Source organism: Centruroides sculpturatus, unplaced genomic scaffold (genome assembly GCF_000671375.1).
Source record: "Centruroides sculpturatus isolate CEXI.00-Female unplaced genomic scaffold, Cexi_2.0 scaffold276, whole genome shotgun sequence".
NCBI lineage: Eukaryota > Metazoa > Arthropoda > Arachnida > Scorpiones > Buthidae > Centruroides > Centruroides sculpturatus.
The window spans coordinates 287,807-310,248 of record NW_019384509.1 but is presented as its reverse complement, the minus strand read 5'-3'; the positions used below and the strand labels follow the sequence as shown (position 1 = coordinate 310,248).

Genomic DNA, 22,442 nt, shown 5'->3' with positions numbered 1-22,442 from the left:
GCTACTCAAATATTTTACGCTTTTGATACTAAATTAACTTCTGAAGTATAATTTTTTATTAGTTTTTATATTTTTCAATATATTTATTTTGTTTGTACAAAATAAAAAAATAATTTTTAACGATACAATAGTCTTCATTAGGCTTAACATCAACGAAAATTCAACGCAAAGCGACACACAACGGAGAAAAATTTCAACACTGGATAAATTAATATATTTTTTCGTACATAATTGGTTATCCGAAAAATAAGTTATCCGAACAACCCCAGTCCCCAATTGATTCGAATAAACGACGCTCTACTGTAAAAATGTGCTGAAAATTACTTTTAAAAAATTTTATTTAATATATTTTAATATAAATAACTTATGGTAATTTTAATTATTATAATTTTGAGATACAACATGGAAATTCATTAATTTCAATACTGGCAACATATTCAGCCGGTATACAATAGTACAAAGTATTTCTGAACTTTAACAATTAATATGGCAAACACCATACTAGTTGTTAAAGATCAGAAATACTACCTACCATATGGTTGTTAAATGTTTCAATGTATAATTACTATCTATAGTAAGCAATACTGTTTTTGAAATATTGTATGTTTTATATATTTTAAAATATCTAATACAGTTTTAAATTAAAATCTTTATAAATTTTATGCAATTAATTTAAACTGAATATAAATGAAAAAAAATTTTTATTGAAATATTTTAAATATATAATAAATTAAATATTTTAATTTATAAAAAAAAACATTTTACTCCTTATCCATTTTCTCAACAACAAACTTCTGTGCAGGGACAAAACTTTCAGGGTCAACTTCACCATTTTCTTTACAAATATTAGCTGCAAGAATTTAATTTGCATCAATTATATAAAATTTATGTAAAACAAGAAAAGTTCTTAACACAATTTGATTAAAAATATTTACAGACTTAAAATATTTATAATATTGAATTAAAATAATAACAACATAACTTTTTATATGGTTTTAAAATTATTAACAAATAGGAAGAATAAATTCTGAAATTATTTTTACTAAATGTTACTTTAATTTTTCATGTAACTGTAAATTCTAAAAAAAAAATTGTGATTCATATGTAATTTAGATATAATGTAAAAGATTTAATATAATTTTTTTTATTTTTAAATTTATTTATTTATTTTTAATAAAATTCAAAGATATAATTTAAAAATATAAAAACAATACAAAAAACTTTTAATTGCCAACTCTGATATTTTTAAACATGTTTATTAATATAAATGATATTAAAATAAACTTTGTTTTAGAATAATGTTGATTTTCTAAAATTATCAAAGTAAAAATATCAGTTTGAGTTTTCTTGGTTATAATATTTGGTTATCTTAAACCATTGACAAAAATAAACTACATTTTCTTTGTAAAACAAAGCAGTTGCTATAAAAATGTAAAAGGAAATGTTTTCATAAATTTGAGATTGTTTCATTTTTGCATATTCTATATTAAAAATGGAATACATAAAAATAGTAGACTAAATAAAAAAAATACACAAAAATAATGAAATATTTACAAATGATAAACTACTGCTTCTGTTTTCTAAATTTTTTCAAAGAGAAGTGCATAAAAAGATTTTTAAAAAAGAGAGAAATAGAAGAAAAAAGTCCAGCAAAGAGGTGCTTATCATTCCTGTCAACATTTAAAACTGTGGAGGGCCGCCATCTGTTATGACATTTTATTATTAAAAACTTTTTTTAGTTTAATTATTATAAAATGGCAAAAAGCTTAATTTTAAGAGTAAGAATGGATTTTATAAAAAATTGTAAATGCTAATAATGAAAAAATCCTCATTAAGTCTGACTCTACTGGAGAAACACACAACCTGCTTTATCTCCTTCACGCCATCATCCTATAATCACCAAAATTTAATAGCATCAATCCCCTTAAAAAACAAACTCTGGAAAATTTCAGAAACTTTCAACAAAAAGCACAGGAATTGAGCTTCAAAGAAAATGAACAAAATTGTGCCACATACACACAAAAACATCCATACATACAGAAAAAAAAAAAAAAAAAATTTTTTGACTGATTGCCATACTTTCCCTCTGTTATGTATAACAGAGCCAGAAAGTAAAAATGAGAGAAAAAAAAAAAAGACTTATAAAAAGTACAAGATGATAAAGAAAAGTTATAAAAGTACTTTTAGTATTTTTATATCTTTTCTTTATCATTTTCTTCCCTCTCTTTTCATCTCTCTTTCTATTCTATAAGCTTACTTCAAGCTACAGACTCATAAGTAATTGAAATCATCTAGATTACAAAAAAATATATTCAAAATTCAATCATGCTTGTATTTTATTCTGATTGATTTTAAATTTTCTGTATTTTTAAAATTTTTAATTTTCAATAGTTACTAAATATAGTCTAACTATTCTAATAAAATAATTGTCATCACTTTTGAATATACTTTAATATGCTTTAAATTTTGTATTCTAACTGTAAAACATTTCACAAATAAAAATTTTAGTTTCCTTAATTAACAGTTGTATAAATTTTGTTAACCATAAAACATCTCATGTTCTTGTTCTTGAATTTTATTATGAAAACTTTCAGGACAAATTTAATAGTTTCATAACTATTTAATTTGTCCTCAAAGTTTTTATTAAAATAAACATATCTATCTTTCTGGTTATAATTCTATTACATTAAAATTTTTAATGAAACACTCATTTGTTTCCACTAAATGATGAAAGATAACTTTATAATTGAAAAAAAGGAACTATAAAATAGATTTCATGGTAGAATAATGTCAAACATCAAAAAAATTCTTAGATTCTGATCTATATTAGATGTATTATGATGACGATTTATGTGTTTTATTACAGATGATGAAAATAATTACCATAATTTCATTTTCAAACAGAAAAACACTATTTCTGGCTCCTAGAAACTGGAAGAGTTTTGTTAGTTTTGTTTAAGTATTATTCATAAATAATTTAACTGATTATTTTTTGTTGTAAATAACTTTATTTTTATGTATAAATTTTTTTTTGTCTATTATTGCAATTATTTTGTCCATAAATTACGTCCGCATTTTTCTTAAAATTTTTACTCCCCCTCCTTTTATATTTTAATCAATCATTTATGAACAAACAGATGTAAGTTAAAGACTTTTTTTAAATCATCAAATTGTTCTATTCTAAAACAATTTCTATAGAAATTTGTTGTAACCTGAAGGATCCTTACATATTAAAAATGAAAATACTCATGTTTTAACTGTTTTTTTTTTAGTGAACTTTTCTTTTGATGTTTAACATTACTCTACTGTAATTTCTATATTATACTTCCTTTTACACAAAATATATACAGGCTTCAGTTATGAAAAGAAAGTTTCATTAGAAAAATTTAAAAATTGTAATTATGCTTAATCTATTTTTTATCATCATATTCCATCACTTGAAATCAAAAATTTTCAAGTGATAATTATCAATTTCAAAAGATTTTATAAGCAAAAAATTACATGGCAAACACTAGTTAAATTATTCTAAATAGTCTATATATATATATAGGGTGTATCAGAATGACGTTTTAAAAATTTGGGGAATTGTAGAAGATGAAATTTTGAATGTTTTGATATAAGGAACTTATAGACAGAAATGAGATATAAAGTTTCTACAGCACTTTGCATGTTCTATGTGGTCGGTATGATAAATGAAACAGCAGAATACAGTATTTATGACAAGTTTTATTGACAAAACAGTAGAGTACAATCAAACTGTACATTGAATCAGTGGCTGCACTACTTTAGAGTAAATGTTCAATGTGACGACCACCAACTTCGTTACATAATGTGCAACGAAAACCACGTTTTGTCTGACTCTCTGTAAGATGCCATGCTCCCCTCTGATGGTATTAAATGCTGTAAAGATGCGCTCCATAAGCTTATGAACTGTTCCTACAGGTGTTGCATACACAAGGAACTCACGTTGACTAGCTGTGTATTTACAGCACAGTGCCAGTGGATGCAAGGGTTGACCTGAAGGACAACAAGCACTAAGTATACAACATCCTGTACATGGGCTCAGTTAGACTACTGTAGTTATGTGTTTACAATCTTCCATCCGCAGCAATAACATGACATCAATGGACGGAAGGGTAGCTACCAAAGTGAAGGACGGTCGTGCACTTCCTACCATTGTAGACACTTTAGTTCAAATTTCCGAAATTTCTTATATCAAAACGTTCAAAATTTCATCCTCTACAATAACCCAAATTTTTAAAACATTATTCTGATACACCCTGTGTGTGTGTGTGTGTGTGTGTGTGTGTGTGTGTGTTATATAACAAACTATCAATACTGCAGAATTACAATTAACATTAAATGATTTGTTGAATTATAAAAAGTTATTAATTGACTCTGAACTAATACTATTAAGTGACTGGAGAGCATAATTGATCATAAACTTTATAAATTTAATGAACTGTTATTAATGATATTACAAGAAAACATGTCATTCATATTCATTCTATGTCTCTTCATAGTTTTGTTTAAATTTGGTTTAGAATATAAAAAAGCAAAAAGAGAATTACTCTGTACATCTTAAATTTAAGTTTCAGTAAAAAACATTTATAGCATTTTTTTTCTTGCAATAAATTTTTCCAACACTTAAAAATAAATCATATTGTGATAAATAAAATCAAAATCATCAAAATATATTTTCAATTAACTATATAAAACATTTATGCTGAATATCAACCATGAAGTAACAAAGATGACAAAGACCAAAAAAAGTTACTAAGTAATCTTCTGTAAGAATCAACAACAGAAAAAAAGCTAATCATTCTTAAAACACAAAAATAAATACAAATATTCAAAAATTGTAAAATCATACCAATTATTTCATTCCTGAGATTTACAGATATATCAATAAGATGAGGAGCATCTTGAGCAATATACTTAGAATAAATATGTATGGCATCTTGTTGAATATCTAATAAAATATAAATATTCTAAATAAATTTTAAATTATTATTATGGAATATAATAATAATAAAGTCATGATTAAATAAATATTCAATGAACTAATTGAACTAAAATAAAACAGCTAGAATAAAAATATTGAAAAATGTCATTTTTTTAAAATTCTCACGTTAAATTTTTCACATTTTTTATTTGGATTCATTATTTTAACTTTCATAATGTACTATAACTCAAATACAGTATTCAGTTATTAGAAAATTTCAAACAAATTCATAATATATTGAGTATTTTTGGAAATTTTCTGTTAGGTTTAGTAAAATCAAATCTTTTGATTTGAATTTGAAAAACGTTGTGTGTTTTGGAACATACTGTACGAAATGTTAAATGGTTCTTTTCCTCCAGAAAGTAGTCTTGCCATGGATTGGATTTAAAAAAAAAGATTCCGACTGATGAGTTCAATAGAATTGGACTTTGGAAAATATTCTTTTGAGAATGATGTAGAGATTCTCCAAGAGTTTTTTAATATTTTGTTTGTGTTATTTATATTCTGTATATAAACTGATAAAATTGTGGATTTGTAAGAACTGGACAATAGTTGATAAAATAAATTGTTGGTGTTCTTTGGAACCAAAAAATAAAGATGTCAATGGAAGAACATCTGAACATTACTTTATCATTGACATTTATTCTTAGATTCAATTCACAAGTATTTAAAAAATGTTTAAAAAATTCAAATGCTTTCTTGATCAAATTTAAACCTAAAAGGCATGATAGCCCACCTAGCCTCATTTCTGGATAGATGTGCATTGATGGCTCATAGAGCAGTTTAACAACTGCTGAATAGGACAACATGGCCCCATTCACCCCTTTTCCCAAACTTAACCCATCAGGAGTTTTCCTGTGAGACTACCTAAAAGCATCAGTGTATGATGTGTACCTAACAGGGCTGCATGCTGTTGATCAACTAGGGATACATACGAAAGGCCTGTGAAACAGTGACAACAGGACTTCTGTGCCATTAATAATACAACGTTTGACTGTTTACATTTTTGTATTGCCTGAAAGTAGTCATTTTGAACATTTGCCCAAACAAAATAAAATTCCACTTTTTGTATCAATTTTTGCAATGTAGTCTTTATCTTTTACAGCCAGAAATTACTTATATATTATGCTAAATCATCTTAAATTGATTACCTTGAGTTATTTTATCACTAGAACAAGTAATAGTTCTTCTAATAAGATTATGTTAATAAAATCTCTCTTTTTTCAACAACAGAAATTGCTTTCCTATAGAAATTACTAAATAAACTTACGCAATGTTGGAAAAATATCTCTTTTGCTCCTGAATAGATGTTTAAGTGGACAGGGCATGTTATATATTATGAAACTATGTAAACCCAATATTACTTATTATATTAGACCAGAAGATGAGCTTGATATTGCCCGTGCAAAAAACAACAACAAAGATTAAAATTATTAGATTATTTCATACTTTTAATCCTTCTATTCTAGTAGCCCATGACATCCCCTAGTGGGCATTCTAGCAGCAGCTGTGTCATTCCATAGTATAAATAATAAATTCCTATTACAAATAAAAATAATAATATACTGAATTTCTCATGGCATACCCTACTAAAATGCAGCCAAAAATGCAAAAAACTGCATCAAATAATAATATACCGAATTTATTGTTAATTTAAATAAGAGCTAGGGCTTCCCTAGTGGCCGTTTTTGGCATAACGTGACAGAACCCAGTTTTTTAGCTTTATATAGTAGATATTAGATGTAATTTTCATCATATTTTTGTTTTGATGAAGTTTTCTGGTGTTCATCTTGTTTGCTATGACTCTCTTTCTCATTTTTCTGAGGTCTCAATAAAAATTTGTCCGTGTTTAAATATTTTATTTTCACTAAAAATCGATTAATTTATGTAAATTATAAACTAAAAACTACTTAACAATTTACTTGTAGACAATCCTGGTTTAACTTTTTTAATGCAAAAATATAATATATTGATAGTTGATCTAGTTAAAATTTGCATTAATTAAACATTGTATGTCAGCCAGAATTTCAAATTAAAGTGTAGGAAAATTGAAAAATATGCTAATAAATAAATGGAAAGAACTATTTTTTTATTAAGTTAATGTGTTTCATAATATATATAATATTAAAATTTAATACTAATTAATTATTTAATAATCAAATAATGCATAATTAAAAATGCTGAAAATTATTGTTAATTAATGAAAATGGTTTTCCATCATCAAGACTTAAAATACGAGGGTGGGTTTTTCAAGCTCCTATGGTCCATAAAACAAAGACAAGTGTAAATAACAAAATGAATTCATTACCAAAAGTTAGGTACAAACATAGTTACTTTTCAACATAATCACTGTGAAGATTGAGGAATTTGTCATATCTGTGGATGAGCTTTTCCATCCCCTTGTCATAGAATGTTGCCGCCAATGACTTGAGATGGGCCCTAATATTGTTTTGAAAATCATCATTAGTCTCAAACATCTGCTTTGCTAGCCACATTTTCAATTCAGGAAAGAGGTGAACGTCTTCACACATTAAAAGTTTTAAGCTGGGTGGAAGTCTGAAAGGTGGAAGTCTTCCACCTTTCAGACTTCCACCTGTACAGCTCAACTTCCATCTCTTTTCTGAACAGGAAAAGTGGCTAGGAGGGCAAGGTTTGAGACTAATGACGATCTTCAATCTGGAAATCTCTCACAGCACATAGTTTGGCAGACACTGCTCTAGATGGACAGGTGCACTAAGTAATGGATCTTGGGAGAATTATTAAAAAACTACTAGATGAAATGAGTAAATTCTGTATAAAGCCCCTTAAAGTGCTTGAATAACTAGCAGTACTTAGCCTTACCTATTATTACAATGGCTAGGACAATATACCTCCAGTTTTTGTTTGGTGCATATCTATCATTTCTTTATGTTCAATCTTATATTCAGTTTTTGAGTGCCATTTGCATTCCATTTATTACTGTTTAAGCTGATGATGTTCTAATCAAGAATAAAAATGTTTCTCTTTTTCTTACATAAAGTGTTTGGTTTCCTGAATAAGTAGTAATAAAGGATATTTTGTAAATATGGTGTAGTAGGCACCTTATTGACAATGTACAAGTAAACTAGGTTCCAGATAGTAGATCTGGAACATCAATAGTGTAGAATCTGATAACTGAACTCATAACTCTAACTTAATTTCTAGGGCTAAAAGAAATCATAAAATTTTAAAATCTGAAGATTGAGAAAAAATTAAAGTTGTAAAGGATAGCTAGTTATGCAAAAAACAACTTTTGTTTTTATTAAAATTAATAAGAAATATTCCCTATTTTTTGTAATATTTATACAGCAAAATTCAGCTCTAACATTTTTCACACATTTTCCAAGTTTTGAATATTAAATTTCCTGTCTCCATCCTATAGCATATGAAAGAAAACTATACATGTTATGAACTATATAAAATAACATAAAATTATTGTTGTTTATTCTCCTCCTTTATAATATTTCAAATAACAAATTATTACATTAATCAAGATATTAAAATGCTTTTATTCACAATTTTTCTTTTATTTATAACTGGAAATATTCACTAACATGAAAAATTTATCATCAATACAGGAGATTTAGATGTTTCATTTCATAAAACAAATCATTCAGACATTTCTTCTATTTACAATGGAAACTTCTTTCTTCCAAATCTATAAATGCTGTCTTAAACTTTAAAAATATTTACAANAAGAGGTGAACGTCTTCACACATTAAAAGTTTTAAGCTGGGTGGAAGTCTGAAAGGTGGAAGTCTTCCACCTTTCAGACTTCCACCTGTACAGCTCAACTTCCATCTCTTTTCTGAACAGGAAAAGTGGCTAGGAGGGCAAGGTTTGAGACTAATGATGATCTTCAATCTGGAAATCTCTCACAGCACATAGTTTGGCAGACACTGCTCTAGATGGACAGGTGCACTAAGTAATGGGTCTTGGGAGAATTATTAAAAAACTACTAGATGAAATGAGTAAATTCTGTATAAAGCCCCTTAAAGTGCTTGAATAACTAGCAGTACTTAGCCTTACCTATTATTACAATGGCTAGGACAATATACCTCCAGTTTTTGTTTGGTGCATATCTATCATTTCTTTATGTTCAATCTTATATTCAGTTTTTGAGTGCCATTTGCATTCCATTTATTACTGTTTAAGCTGATGATGTTCTAATCAAGAATAAAAATGTTTCTCTTTTTCTTACATAAAGTGTTTGGTTTCCTGAATAAGTAGTAATAAAGGATATTTTGTAAATATGGTGTAGTAGGCACCTTATTGACAATGTACAAGTAAACTAGGTTCCAGATAGTAGATCTGGAACATCAATAGTGTAGAATCTGATAACTGAACTCATAACTCTAACTTAATTTCTAAGGCTAAAAGAAATCATAAAATTTTAAAATCTGAAGATTGAGAAAAAATTAAAGTTGTAAAGGATAGCTAGTTATGCAAAAAACAACTTTTGTTTTTATTAAAATTAATAAGAAATATTCCCTATTTTTTGTAATATTTAGACAGCAAAATTCAGCTCTAACATTTTTCACACATTTTCCAAGTTTTGAATATTAAATTTCCTGTCTCTATCCTATAGCATATGAAAGAAAACTATACATGTTATGAACTATATAAAATAACATAAAATTATTGTTGTTTATTCTCCTCCTTTATAATATTTCAAATAACAAATTATTACATTAATCAAGATATTAAAATGCTTTTATTCACAATTTTTCTTTTATTTATAACTGGAAATATTCACTAATATGAAAAATTTATCATCAATACAGGAGATTTAGATGTTTCATTTCATAAAACAAATCATTCAGACATTTCTTCTATTTACAATGGAAACTTCTTTCTTCCAAATCTATAAATGCTGTCTTAAACTTTAAAAATATTTACAAAAAATGTTTGCATTTTTTATTTTAAAATCTGTAAATTGAGAAATATATTTATTTTTTATTTAAAGTTTAATCTAAATGTTTTATTAGAAAGATAAAATATCCAAGTCAAGACTTAAATCAAAAAATAACTTTTTATATCAAATAGTAATAAAATAGCATTCTACTGGCATTCAGTAGAATGCTATTTTATTACTATTTGATATAATTATTATTTGATATATTTCATAACTCTAATTTTATCATTATTTCATTACATTAAATCACTCATAATTTTATTATAATAGTTTTAATTATAAATTCATTTCAACACTAAAATATTTTTCCCCATTTTTTGTCATTACTTTTAAACTTGGAACCAATGAACATGTTAGCTATTGATTCCAATCTTTATAAGTACAGTAATACCTCAACTTATGCTACCTCGACTTATGCGATTTTTAAATCTCATCGATTCGTCTTTTGTTTGAGCGCCATGCAACTCTTGATTACTCACTCCCCCCCACACTATTGTTCAGCTTACATGTTCGGACGTGTTGCGCAGAATCGACACATAGCTACAATTTATTTTGTGTTATTTATTTCTGTGTTTGTTATATCTACGGAGACTTGAGAGACTCTATGTGGTGATTTCTTGTAACTGTAAACAAATCAAAAGACGAGATAAGATTAACGAGAACATTTATTAGCTTACATACATCTGACTTGGATTTCACACAAATTGCGAAATTATACCCCGACTTACACAAATTCGACTTACATGGTTATCACTTGGTCCCACCTATCGCGTAAGTTGGGGTATTACTGTAGAATCAAAAAGTATCACAGAAGAAAGTTTTAATTAAACCATTTTCTTCTATTCAATACATTATATTCCTCTTATACTTTTGTTATTTTGTCATCATTTCAAATTTTTATTATTAATTTTTATTCTTTTTATCTGTCAATTTTTTAATGAACTTATTGCTATAAACTTTATCTGTATTCACATCTTGAAAAATTTGGATATCTTATTTTAGTCTTTCATACAATCTCAAAAATGTTAATATTCTTCCCCCTATCTTCTAAAATTCAAGAATGAAAGATGTATTTTTTCCATAAAGTCAACAAAACAAAAAATTATAAATTAGTGTAATTCTATTTCACATAATTTAATAATAAAGCTATGGATGAGAAACAACATATATGCCAAATTTTTTAATGAAAATAATATTTTAAAATAAATGTCTGTGTCATTGTAAATTTCATTTATGTAAAAAATGCTAGTTTATACATATTTTCTGCAATTTTAATGCTTAGTTTTAATCTTACATATATAATTTTTAATGGAAATTAAAAATAATTAATGTATAATGTAAAATTGTAATATATATAATGTATAGGTATAAATAATGCAAAAAAATAGTATAATGCTACATATTAATATGTTTACATTTCACAAATCTTTTAAGTACACAGAAAAAATAAAAGCTGAAAATTAATCTGAAGTTAGAGTAATGTTTCTTATTATATTTAAAGTTTTGATGTAATAATGAAAATGTGTCTTGTGTTGTTTGAAATATTTTTTTTTATTAAACATAACTTTATTTAATAGAAAAAATATTTACTTCTTAATAGTACATTCTATCATTTCTTACAAAATCATATATTTAAAATGATTTTAATAACAAATAATATATTACACAAACAAGGCTGGATCATTGCATAGACAAATGTCTAGGGCACGGTTTTTAGAAGGGCCTGATCAAACTGTCTATTTTGAGAAGATTTGTAAATAAGATAGTTTACTTTTCTGTTGGACAACTGTATATAATAGCCAAATAAACAAAAAATATATTGATTTTTATATGGTTATTGTGAATTCTACAGTCTAAAGAAAATGTGTTCTTATGTTTCTTCTTATTGAAAGTAATTTATTCTCAGTGTTAAACGTGTAAAAAATTATTTATGTAACTCACTCAGTGAATCAAAATTAAATTCTTTAGTTGTTTTATACATCAAACAAAATGCTTTGGATAATATTAATTATAATGAAATAATTGATAATTTTGCTGAATTAAAGACTAAATAACAGAATTTTTAAATTAAGTTTATTCATATTTATATACCATATATCTGTGCAAATAAGATGATAGTTATATCATAAAAAAAGACCCCAAAATCCAGGGTCGTCTTATAGGACAGATACAAAAAAATTTGATTGAAAGTTATATAAATTAAAATCAATATTAACAAACGGAAAAACCGTAATTATTTACTAGTAGAGAATAGGGTACGTCCACAAAATAGAATAGCCCATACGACATTTTTGTGAATAGTCAAGGTCATTACCTGAATGCCCGAATCAGCGCCAATGTTTGCAACAATCGCAAGGCAGTGCTGCCAGATGCAAAAAAATAAAATTTGAAGTTCTTTCAAAAAATTAGGATAAGGAATACAAAAAATACAAATAGGACATAATTCCATATACACTACACAGTGTTATTATCCAGATGATGGTCATTGATCTAAACTAAATTCACAGGCCGTTGATAGTTTGGGGGTCATCTTATAGGACAGATATACAGTCGACCCCCCTATAACACTGTTGATTATTCCGTTTTATATGAATTCCATGTTGTATGAGTCACTTAGCTTTTACAAATACATGTGCTGAGCTGTGAACGGCTCACATATTTGTAAAATTTAAGTGACTCGTACAACATGGAATTCATATAAAACGGAATAATCAACAGTGTTATAGGGGGGGGTCGACTGTATTCTAAAACTATAAAACTTTGACAAAAATTTATATCTCGTCTTATCTGAAGGTTGTCTTTCTGCACAGATATATAGTACTTACTTTTTAAAAATTATCTTGGCTTTTATTTAAATTATCTTTTTCATTATTCAATTTGCCTTTCATGGGTAAAATATTATATTATTTAAATATTAACCAAAAAGGTTAAATTAAACAATTAATATTTTAAGGTAATATTGTTATTTTGTTATTGTATAACAACTTTTGTTTGACATTTAATAAAATAAATTTCAATTTTAAATTTATAAACAAACTGTTCAAACTTTTCTAGAAAAAATAAAATTTATTGTTGTATATTAAATATTTTTTATTAATAAAAATTTACTAAATATTTATAAATTTCTTCATTATTTGTTGCCATCTTATTAGTGGAAATATAATTTACAATCTTAACAACATTATAAGAACATTGATTTCAGATTTTCATTAGCAATAATCTATTTTGTATATTTTATACAAAATAGATTATTGCTAATTTCAACCAAATATGAATCAAATTAATTTAATAAGTTAGCAATTGTATTTGTTAAAATATTATCTTAAATAACTTAAATTTATAAAACTGATATATAGTATATATATAGGGGCAAATAGAGCCATCAAGTCAGGAAATTTCCAGAGAGACTAGTAGGGCTAGTTGACTAGTATCAGATTATTCATAGGTGTTGGTGTTGGCCCATATATCAATATTTCTCACACAGCTTGAGCAAGTACCATCCACCCATGAGTATATACAGAGGAGTGCAAGGAGTGCAGAGGAGTACCATCTAAACTTTTACAATTATATCGAATTTCTGCACTTCAACTGCCAATATATTGGAAATTCATTAGAAAATTATGAATAAAATTAATAGTAAAAAAAAATATTTATTAGCTATAAAAAATGAATTTAAATGTTATATTAAAAGAAAAAACTTACTTCTTACTATAGGTACCATATCTATATTGGCATCTGCAGCTTTCATTTCCTTCATACAGGATTGAAGAATACCTTGCATATTCGAGTCATTATTTTCACTAGAATTATGAAATTTTTGTTTATCTTCACTTTCTGATGATAGTTTTTCATTCACACTAGGGACAATTTTATTATTTACATTATTTACAGTACTGTCATACTTTTTCAATTCAGTTTGTGCATCATATGTTTTATCATCATTATTTACATTTTCTAATGGTACCCTGAGTGGATGATTATTTTCACTGGAAGTTTTTACTTCTGATACAGTTTGCTTAGTTAATGAGTGTGAAGTTTTATCTTTTTCAAAATTAGTTAAAAATGACTTTAACTGTTTATCTTTGAAACTGGTATCTTCACTAAAAACTGTAAAACTATCTTCTTCATTTGTTTCATTATGATGTTGGCTTGCCAGGAAGACTTTTGATTTATCTGAATCTCTACCCTCAGGATGTAACACAGAACCAGAAACTTTTTCTGTCAAGGCACACTTATCATGTTCAATCTGATCTTTTAAACGTGTCCTTGCTGATACAAGGAAACTTTCTGCTTCTATCCAAAATTTAACAAAATGTTTAGCATTGTGTGCTTCCATAAACTGAATGAAATAAGCAAGTGCTCCATGATCATGAAGGACTTCATACAATGTTTTGGATAAGCGTGACTTTGTTTTCATTGGAGAGCCAGAATTAAAATTTTCTTCAGCTAAAACAAATTTTCACAAGTTTAACATTCTAATAATAGTTTATTTCAAAAAACAAAAAATGAAAATATCACACATATAAAAATAAAAATCTTAATTTATCATTATTTAAGTTATATATAGTGTAATAAATATAATTTAATACTTGATCCAAATCCAAACAATCACTATAATCAATCAAGCTATTTTTTGCTACTATCAATAAATAGATATTAAGTAATTTGGTAGCCTGATTAATTATGGCAATTGTTTGGATTAGCATTAATACATCAAGCTTTGGGTTTATATATATAATTTAATAATCAAATTTTATTTATAACCTAATATACATATTATGTAAGAAATATTTAAAAATAAAATGTTTAAATATACAGAATCAAAAATTATTTCATAATATTTTAAAACTAACTTATTAAACACAATATTTAAAAAACAGAAAATTAGATTTATTTTTTTCATAAATTTTTCAAGTTAATAAATCATAAAATGAAAATTCTTTGGAATTACAAATCAAGCATTCCATGGTAAATGCAGAAAATCATCTTAAAACATACTGATTTTCAACATTCCCTAAATCTGCATGGTAAATGTTGACAATTTCTATTTATTCTCAACATTCATAGTGTTATTGACTTTTACAGCAACATCTACATATACAGAATACACTATTGTAAAATCTATTTCTAATTTGTTAAGGTACTTGCAAATGAATTAATTTACATTTTATACATCATTTTGAAGCTTATTTAATGTAGATAAGCTCTAATTACATCAATTTTACTGTTTAATTTCATTTAAAGTAATTAGGAACAAAAATGTGCCAAATTACATTCTTGTTGTAGTGATGCTCCTTACTAGTGTTACCACCCGTCCGGTTTTCACCCAGAAGTCTGGAAATTGACTCACTCTCCAGGTGAACTATTAATTTTGTCCAGGAATTTCGTAGAAATTGTGAAATTACGATGAAACAAAGTTCTTGCAAATATTTTTACAAATTTACACTATTTTAACAGCGAAAGAACTCACACTCACTGAAACTCACCTGCAATTCTGCCATGTTAGTCTGGGTTAGTCATGCAATTCTGCCATGTAATTTGCACAGGTTGCATGCCACACATTGGCATAAATACCAATGTGTGGCATGCAACCTGTCGACTTTTTTTATTTTTTGCATGTATGATCGTACATGTCACCATCTCCAATATCCAATAGAGCTAAGTCATCTGTACATGTTCTTTCTTAATTTAGGGTTACTCACATTACTCCTACGCAAATCCCTAGTCCAGGCATGGCCAACATACGGCCCATCTAATGAATTTATGTGGCCTGCAATCAATCTTTCAATTTAGCTACTTAAGTCTGAATAACTTGATGAAAAATTCTGATGCCTAAAAATAAAAAAAAAAAAAGGGTCAACAACTCACCATGCATTTAGAGTTAACCCTCCATTACAAATCATGATAAAGCATGATAATATGAGAAATGTATCTGTAATCTCAGTCTACAATTCAGTCTCTATGGAGTGACACCACAATGAGATCTCGCACCACCTCAAAATCTTCCTAGGGCAACCTCTGGTTCAGTCCGTGGAAAAAGTTCTCTTTCCAATCCAGCCCGGGGGCAAAAACTGTTGGCCACCCCTACCCTAATCCCTAACTGTAACTGATTTACAACCGGTATGCACGTTATTCTTTGCATTGTAAAATGACATTGTGCATGCGTCAGGAACTTCTGTTTGAACAAACCTGACCTGCCATCCGAGTCAGTGATTTTGAAAAGGTGGCAACACTACTCCTTACTGCCATTCCAACTATTGAACTCCAGTAAAAAGTCTACTATAAAAATACTTCTAAAAATAACCTCAAGTTGATATTCATTTATTTATTCTCAATTATTTATTAATTTTGTTATTAACAGAATTTAAATTCAATTCTGGTCAGGAGAACTGAAGTCATTTCTTTTGAATAAAATGGCATCTAAGTGAATAAGAACTCTTACTGGTAGACGAAAATAACTGAAAAACTACATTTGATTAAATGTCATTGACTCAAGTATTCATTTCTGTATGCAAATTAACTGTGAAAGTACTTACATGGTTATTGAAACAAAGGTCATATGAAGGAGGAATAAACAGACACTTGCTTGTTAATATTAATCTTTGTTAGAATTAACCAGGGATAGAACCAAATCTACAAGCATTATGTATGTATCTATCTAAACAGAATATGCTAAGGCAAAATCTACGTATTTCCAATTCATTAAAGTACTAATGTTATATACTGAGAAATTTTGTGTATCATAATAATAAATTTTATGTAGATAAATTTTTACTTCCTTGTTTTTCCTATTTATTTGTAAATTAACACTTTTTTAAAGCAAATATTTTGCTGGGCATACTAGTTATACAACTAGTCAGGGCTACAGAATATGTTCAATCTTGTGAATAAGGTTCTGGCAAAATTAAAGCAGTACCAAAGAAATTTGTGGTAAAAAATTATTATTATGGTAATAGTTGCAAAAAAGGAAATAGTCTCAGGAAAGCCTATAGACATTAATTGGGGAAATTCACTAAAATGAAGGGATCTTGTGTTTTAAAAATAAAACAGAAACATTTTGTTTGTAATAAGTTCAGTCCCTTTTTATATTGCTGCCTACTTGCATAGTTATGTTGTTGCAGTAAAGATGAGTCAGCCTCAGTTGCAGAACCACAGTTTTGAGTTTTACAAAAAACTAAACCAAAACAGAGTTTAAAAAAGCAAAATAAAAAAATCTTTTTTATTTCAAAATGCTTTTCAACACTATTTAATGAATGAAATTTCATGTTAGCTTAAATTAAAATGAAATATTCTCTCATTTCCCACATGAAAAATTTGCAAATTAATAAACTACATTTAAAAAGTTTCTGAAATTTCCTGATTAAATAGCTAAGTAGAAGTTTAATTCTTTTATAAACATTATTTTCCTTTATTTTTTTTTTACAGTTTTTGTAAGATTTATTATAAAATAAAAAATATTAACATCAAAATATATTTTCAAATCATCATAAAAATATGGTCACATTTTCAAAAATTAAAAAATACAAACCTGTATACAGTAGAACCTGTTCATTGTGCAAATGGAAAGGAAAATAAGGCCATATAATGGAAAATTCAGTATCCTCTTCCATGTTTAAGAAAGTTTTTTGCCTATTTTTAACAGCTGTCTTTACTTAACATAGATATGTAATTTAATTATAACAGTTGTGAAAATTTAACACATTATTGCTGAAGTGAGATTGTATTTTTTGTTTAGAAGGTTATTTTAAACTTTTTATATCACATTTTGTTTGAATAAAATCAAGTTGAAATGCCTGCAGATAAAATGCATATCTGTCATATTATGCTTTTCAAGTTTTGTACAGAATACAACACTATACAAATAGTAAAAAATACTTGTAGTGCATATGAGGAGGATGCTCCTAAACTTTGAACATGTCAAATATTGTTTTGAAAGTTTCATTCAAAAAATTTTGAACAGATATAAAATGTATTGGCAGTCCAGAAGCTATTGACGAAGAGAAACCGTGTAAAGAAATTGTTAAAAATTGATGAATAACAACTAGCGAATTTGCAACAAATCACTAAGCTGAAACAGACATGTATTGTTGAAACACTTCATCCACTTGAAATTGTTGTAAAACATGATGATAATCGAGTTCCACAATCATTACATAAATTAAAAAAAAAAAAAACAAAACTGGATTGAGTATGATATTGTCTGATGATGATAAGATCTCTAATGTTTCATTTTATTTTTAAATTTGTCACTTATTTTTAACATAGATAATTTTGTTATATGTAAAAAAGCTTAAGTTAAAATAGAAATATTCATTATTACCTGAAAATTTGTTCTAGTGGGTGGTGATGGTTTGGTCAAATTGGTCAAGGTATTACTGTGTTTGATTAATGCCAATTTAATATATGCGGTAGTATCAAGATATCCCTTAATCACATCAATTAAGGGATACCTGTAGTAGAAAACCTGTATATAGCAGAAACCTGTCTATTAGAGAAGAATTGCTTGGTCCCATGGGATTCCATTATAGACAGGTATGATTGTAATAATAATGAAAAAGTCAGTCAAAAAGAAAACAAGTTTATCTTTTTGCAAAAAATTGGTGCATTCCTTAAAGAATTTTTCATAAAAAAATTGTAGTACAATGTCATCATTGTAAACAAATGTTAACAAATGTTTTGGATGTCAAAAAGTCCATTAATTAGCACCCCATGATAAAATAGGTAATTTGTGGCATTGACTTTCAATTTTATTTCTATTAATCAATGTATTACATCAAGTTTATAACTCAAGTTTGTCACATGTATGACATCAAGTATGTGCTGTCCTAAGATGATGATGTGCTTAAAGCATTCTTTTAATTTGAAAAATTAAAAGAATGCTTTTAATACATTAGTTTATCAGTTTAATGTTACACAGAAAAATATGGAAAGTCTATTTAGTTATGTTTATGATTTAATTTGAATTTTTCAAACTATATAGTAATAAGTATTAATTGGATCATAAATTATTGTTTTTTTTTCTTTTTTGTGTACAATCATTTTTGGAAAAATTTTGGTTCTTGAAAATATTCTGTAATCCTGCAACTAGTGTATATATATTTATATTTTTAAAAAATGAATAACTTAAAATATTTACTTCTTTAATAACTTAAAATTAAAATATTACCTTCAGATAAGAAAGGCTTTGTTATCTGTTCCTGTAATAGTGAAGAATCAGAATTTGTTTGTGAATACACAGTTCCATTTGGAAGCCTAGACGGTGCTGAATTTGCATCATTCCCCCAAAGAGATTGGGAAATTATTTTTGAGGAAACTTCTAAAATTAAAAAAAAAATTATTTTTAACTTTTATTTACAGAAAATCAGGTATTCTTTTACTATAAAAAATAGTTTATCATATTATTTTAGTAACATACTGTAATGTACAGTACATATATAAATAAAATAAATTTTTCAGGTTTAATGTGAAATATCTAATCTCATCACCAAAAATATAAAAACATAACCTATTAATAAATTATAAAAAAAAAAAATAGGTACCATTACAAAATTAATACAATAAATGTTTTTTTATAATTATAAATTGCAAAAGAAACAAGTATTATACTTTTATGTATAAAAGAAAACAATTTATACATTAATGGAATTACTTTGAAAAATTCTTTGATTCAATTGTTATTAAAATCAAATTTATAAGTTAAATATTTACATGCTGAAATAAAATTTAAATATAGTAAGGATCTGAAAACGAGACTACTCAGGGATTTGATAGTTTGGGTATTTTGGATTCTCTGGGTAACTTTAACAAGGGGAAGTTATGATGTAGTCCTCAGATATTTCAGCAATATTTTTAGTGTATATAAGCTCCCTTGATATATACCTTAACTGAGTTCTCAATGTTTTCAAGAAATCAAAGTTAAATTCCAAGTGACTTTTGAGTAAGTTTTGCAGAACTTTTCATCAAAGGTTCAGCAGCACCATCTCTTACTCATATTTATGATTGCTGGCTCACATCTCAATGAATGAATTTTTTTTTTTCAAATCAATGCAATTTTTACATAAAATAATTGTATATTACATGGGTTTTTACATTTTATTTATTTACTTTCTATTAAAAATGTGCATTTTCTCTTCTTTAAAAATCTGTTTTTGGAATTGCTGTCTGTTAAAAGTAAATTTAGAGTTTGTTTTTAAAATCCAAATAATTAATTATTTTATACTTTTATGATTTTATTACTTTTACATTACAACTTTATTTTTACTGTTTGCTTGTTTTATTAGCTAAGAAAAGAGAATTTAGTTAAATTTCTCCATAGGAAGTTATTTAAGAAAAAGATAAAATATTGTTGTAGAGAGATTTATTGTTTTAGTGTTTTTAAAAAATATCCTCTTTCTCATTTAACACTGTTGGACTAAAGATAGGTTATTTCCAAAAAATTAGACAATGTTAAAACAGAAAAACATTATTAGTTTCCTCTAGTACAAAATTTAAGTGATTTTATTGCATACTAGCAGACCCAGCCACGTGTTGTTGTAGCTCAAAATGTATCTCTTATAAATGTATAACACTTCTCCTGCAGGAGAAATTTCAAAAAATCCCTTTTTAGTGTATATTGACATACCCTGTTGACATACCCTATTAAATTGCAATCAAAAACGCAAAAAACTGCATATTAAATAGTATAAATAGAAGCAGAGTTCTTCAAGGTAAGCCTTAATCGCATCCATCTCCACCCCAGTGAGGGGAATTTTGACACGTATATTATCAATATATAAAAACACGTGCGTATTCGAATGCAACATTGTGTCAAAGCTTCAAAGGAATCGGTAGGAACAAATGAACATTACATTTTTATTTATNATATACAACCCTCCGCTTGTGGGGGACATGCCCTTTGAAGCTTAATAACTCCTGTGCTTTTTGTTGAAAATTTCTGAAATTTTGCAGGGAGGTTCGTTTATTAGAGGGATTAATGCTATTAAATTTTGGTGATTAAAGATCAAGGGGATGGGGAGATTGTGGAGGTTGTAGGTATCTCCAGTAGGGTTGAACTTAATGACGATTTTACTTATTGACATTTACAATTTTTTTATAAAACCCATTTCTGACATGAAAATTAATCTTTTTGCTATTTTATAATAGTTAAAAAATATAAGTTTTTATAAAATATCATAATAGATGGTGCCACCAAATGTTGCAGGAAAGTTGCTTGTTGCTGGATTTTATTATTATAATTTGATCCAAAAATACAAAAATAAATATATCAAATTTCAGAAACTGGCTGTAAATTATCACAACTTACACTATCAATATCAGTTTTGTGTAAAATTTGAGAGGAAGGTATTAACTTTCAAGTTGGGGGGGAGTAACAATAAAAGTTTAATATTTTCATCTCATATTTGTCAGTGACTGACTATTGCTACTAACATCAATAATCTGCTAATTGGTTTATTACTTTTAAACAAACCACTTCCTGGTTGTGAGTTGGTTAAAACATATTAAAAACTAACATTTTGAAGATATTTTAACTATGTTAATATGAGGTCTGTTCAAAAAATACGCGGACTGTTTGAATTGCGCGGCTCCAGTTGGTTCCAGGGGAATCAGCTTGGTGTCATTAAGTTTGTACAGATCGTCTGGTGATAAAGCTGTTTCCTGATTACAGATAGCTTTACTTGTTGACTAGCAGACCCTGCCACGCATTGTTGTGGCTCAAAATGTATCTATTATAAATGTATAACACTTCCCCCATGGGGGAATTTTTCGAAAAATCTCTTCTTAGTGTACATTCTCTTGACATACCCTATTAAAACGCAAAAATACCGCATCTAAAATAGTATAAATAGAAGCAGCGTTCTTCACGGTAAGCCTGTCCATCTCCCCCCAGTGGGGGAAATTTCGACATGTATATTTATATAAAAACATGTGTGTATTTGAATGCAACGTTGTCAAAATTTCAAAGGAATCAGTAGGAACAAACGAACATTACATTTTTATTTATATAGATAGATAGAAGATAATCTGCTTTAGTTCATTCTCACAGAAAAGCAAACTTAGGTCGTCGTACTTGTGGAGTTAACGCCATCTGTTGGACATAAAAGCCTTAATACTAGGTGATATCTTTTAATTTATATGAATGTTTAATGGAATTATATACAGCCTATGTCCACCCTGAAGTTCCATTCTAAATATTGGTGAAAGAATTTTTGAAAGCGGATGAGTAGTTTCAGAGATTACATCCTACATCCAAACTTACCTCTTTATAATATTAGTATAGATTATTTCAACAGTATGTTAAACATCAAAATCTAAAAAGCAGTCAGAACCTGAATATTCCTAGTTAAAAAATGGTCTAACTAACACAAAAAGCAAAACTAAACTAATTCTAAAATATAATTTCTTAAGGAAAATGCTTTGTCTATTTTGGAAGTGTAATTCGCAACACTAAGACATCTATGTATATTTTATAAGAGAATTTTATTATGTTAAATGAGATTAGGCACT

At 27.1% G+C, this 22,442-nt stretch overlaps 1 protein-coding gene across 1 annotated transcript in view; it reads right to left on the bottom strand.

Moving 5' to 3' along the window:
- LOC111622325 (A-kinase anchor protein 10, mitochondrial-like) overlaps nt 1–22,442 on the bottom strand; it is a 71,166-nt gene that overhangs the window by 35,636 nt on the left and 13,088 nt on the right. Inside the window, exons 2-5 of the mRNA XM_023364680.1 lie at nt 19,105–19,254; nt 13,641–14,384; nt 4,874–4,972; nt 766–850 (exon numbers count right to left, since the gene is read on the bottom strand). Of these exons, the coding sequence (XP_023220448.1) occupies nt 766–850; nt 4,874–4,972; nt 13,641–14,384; nt 19,105–19,254 (1,078 nt within the window). The remainder of the gene's footprint in view (nt 1–765; nt 851–4,873; nt 4,973–13,640; nt 14,385–19,104; nt 19,255–22,442) is intronic.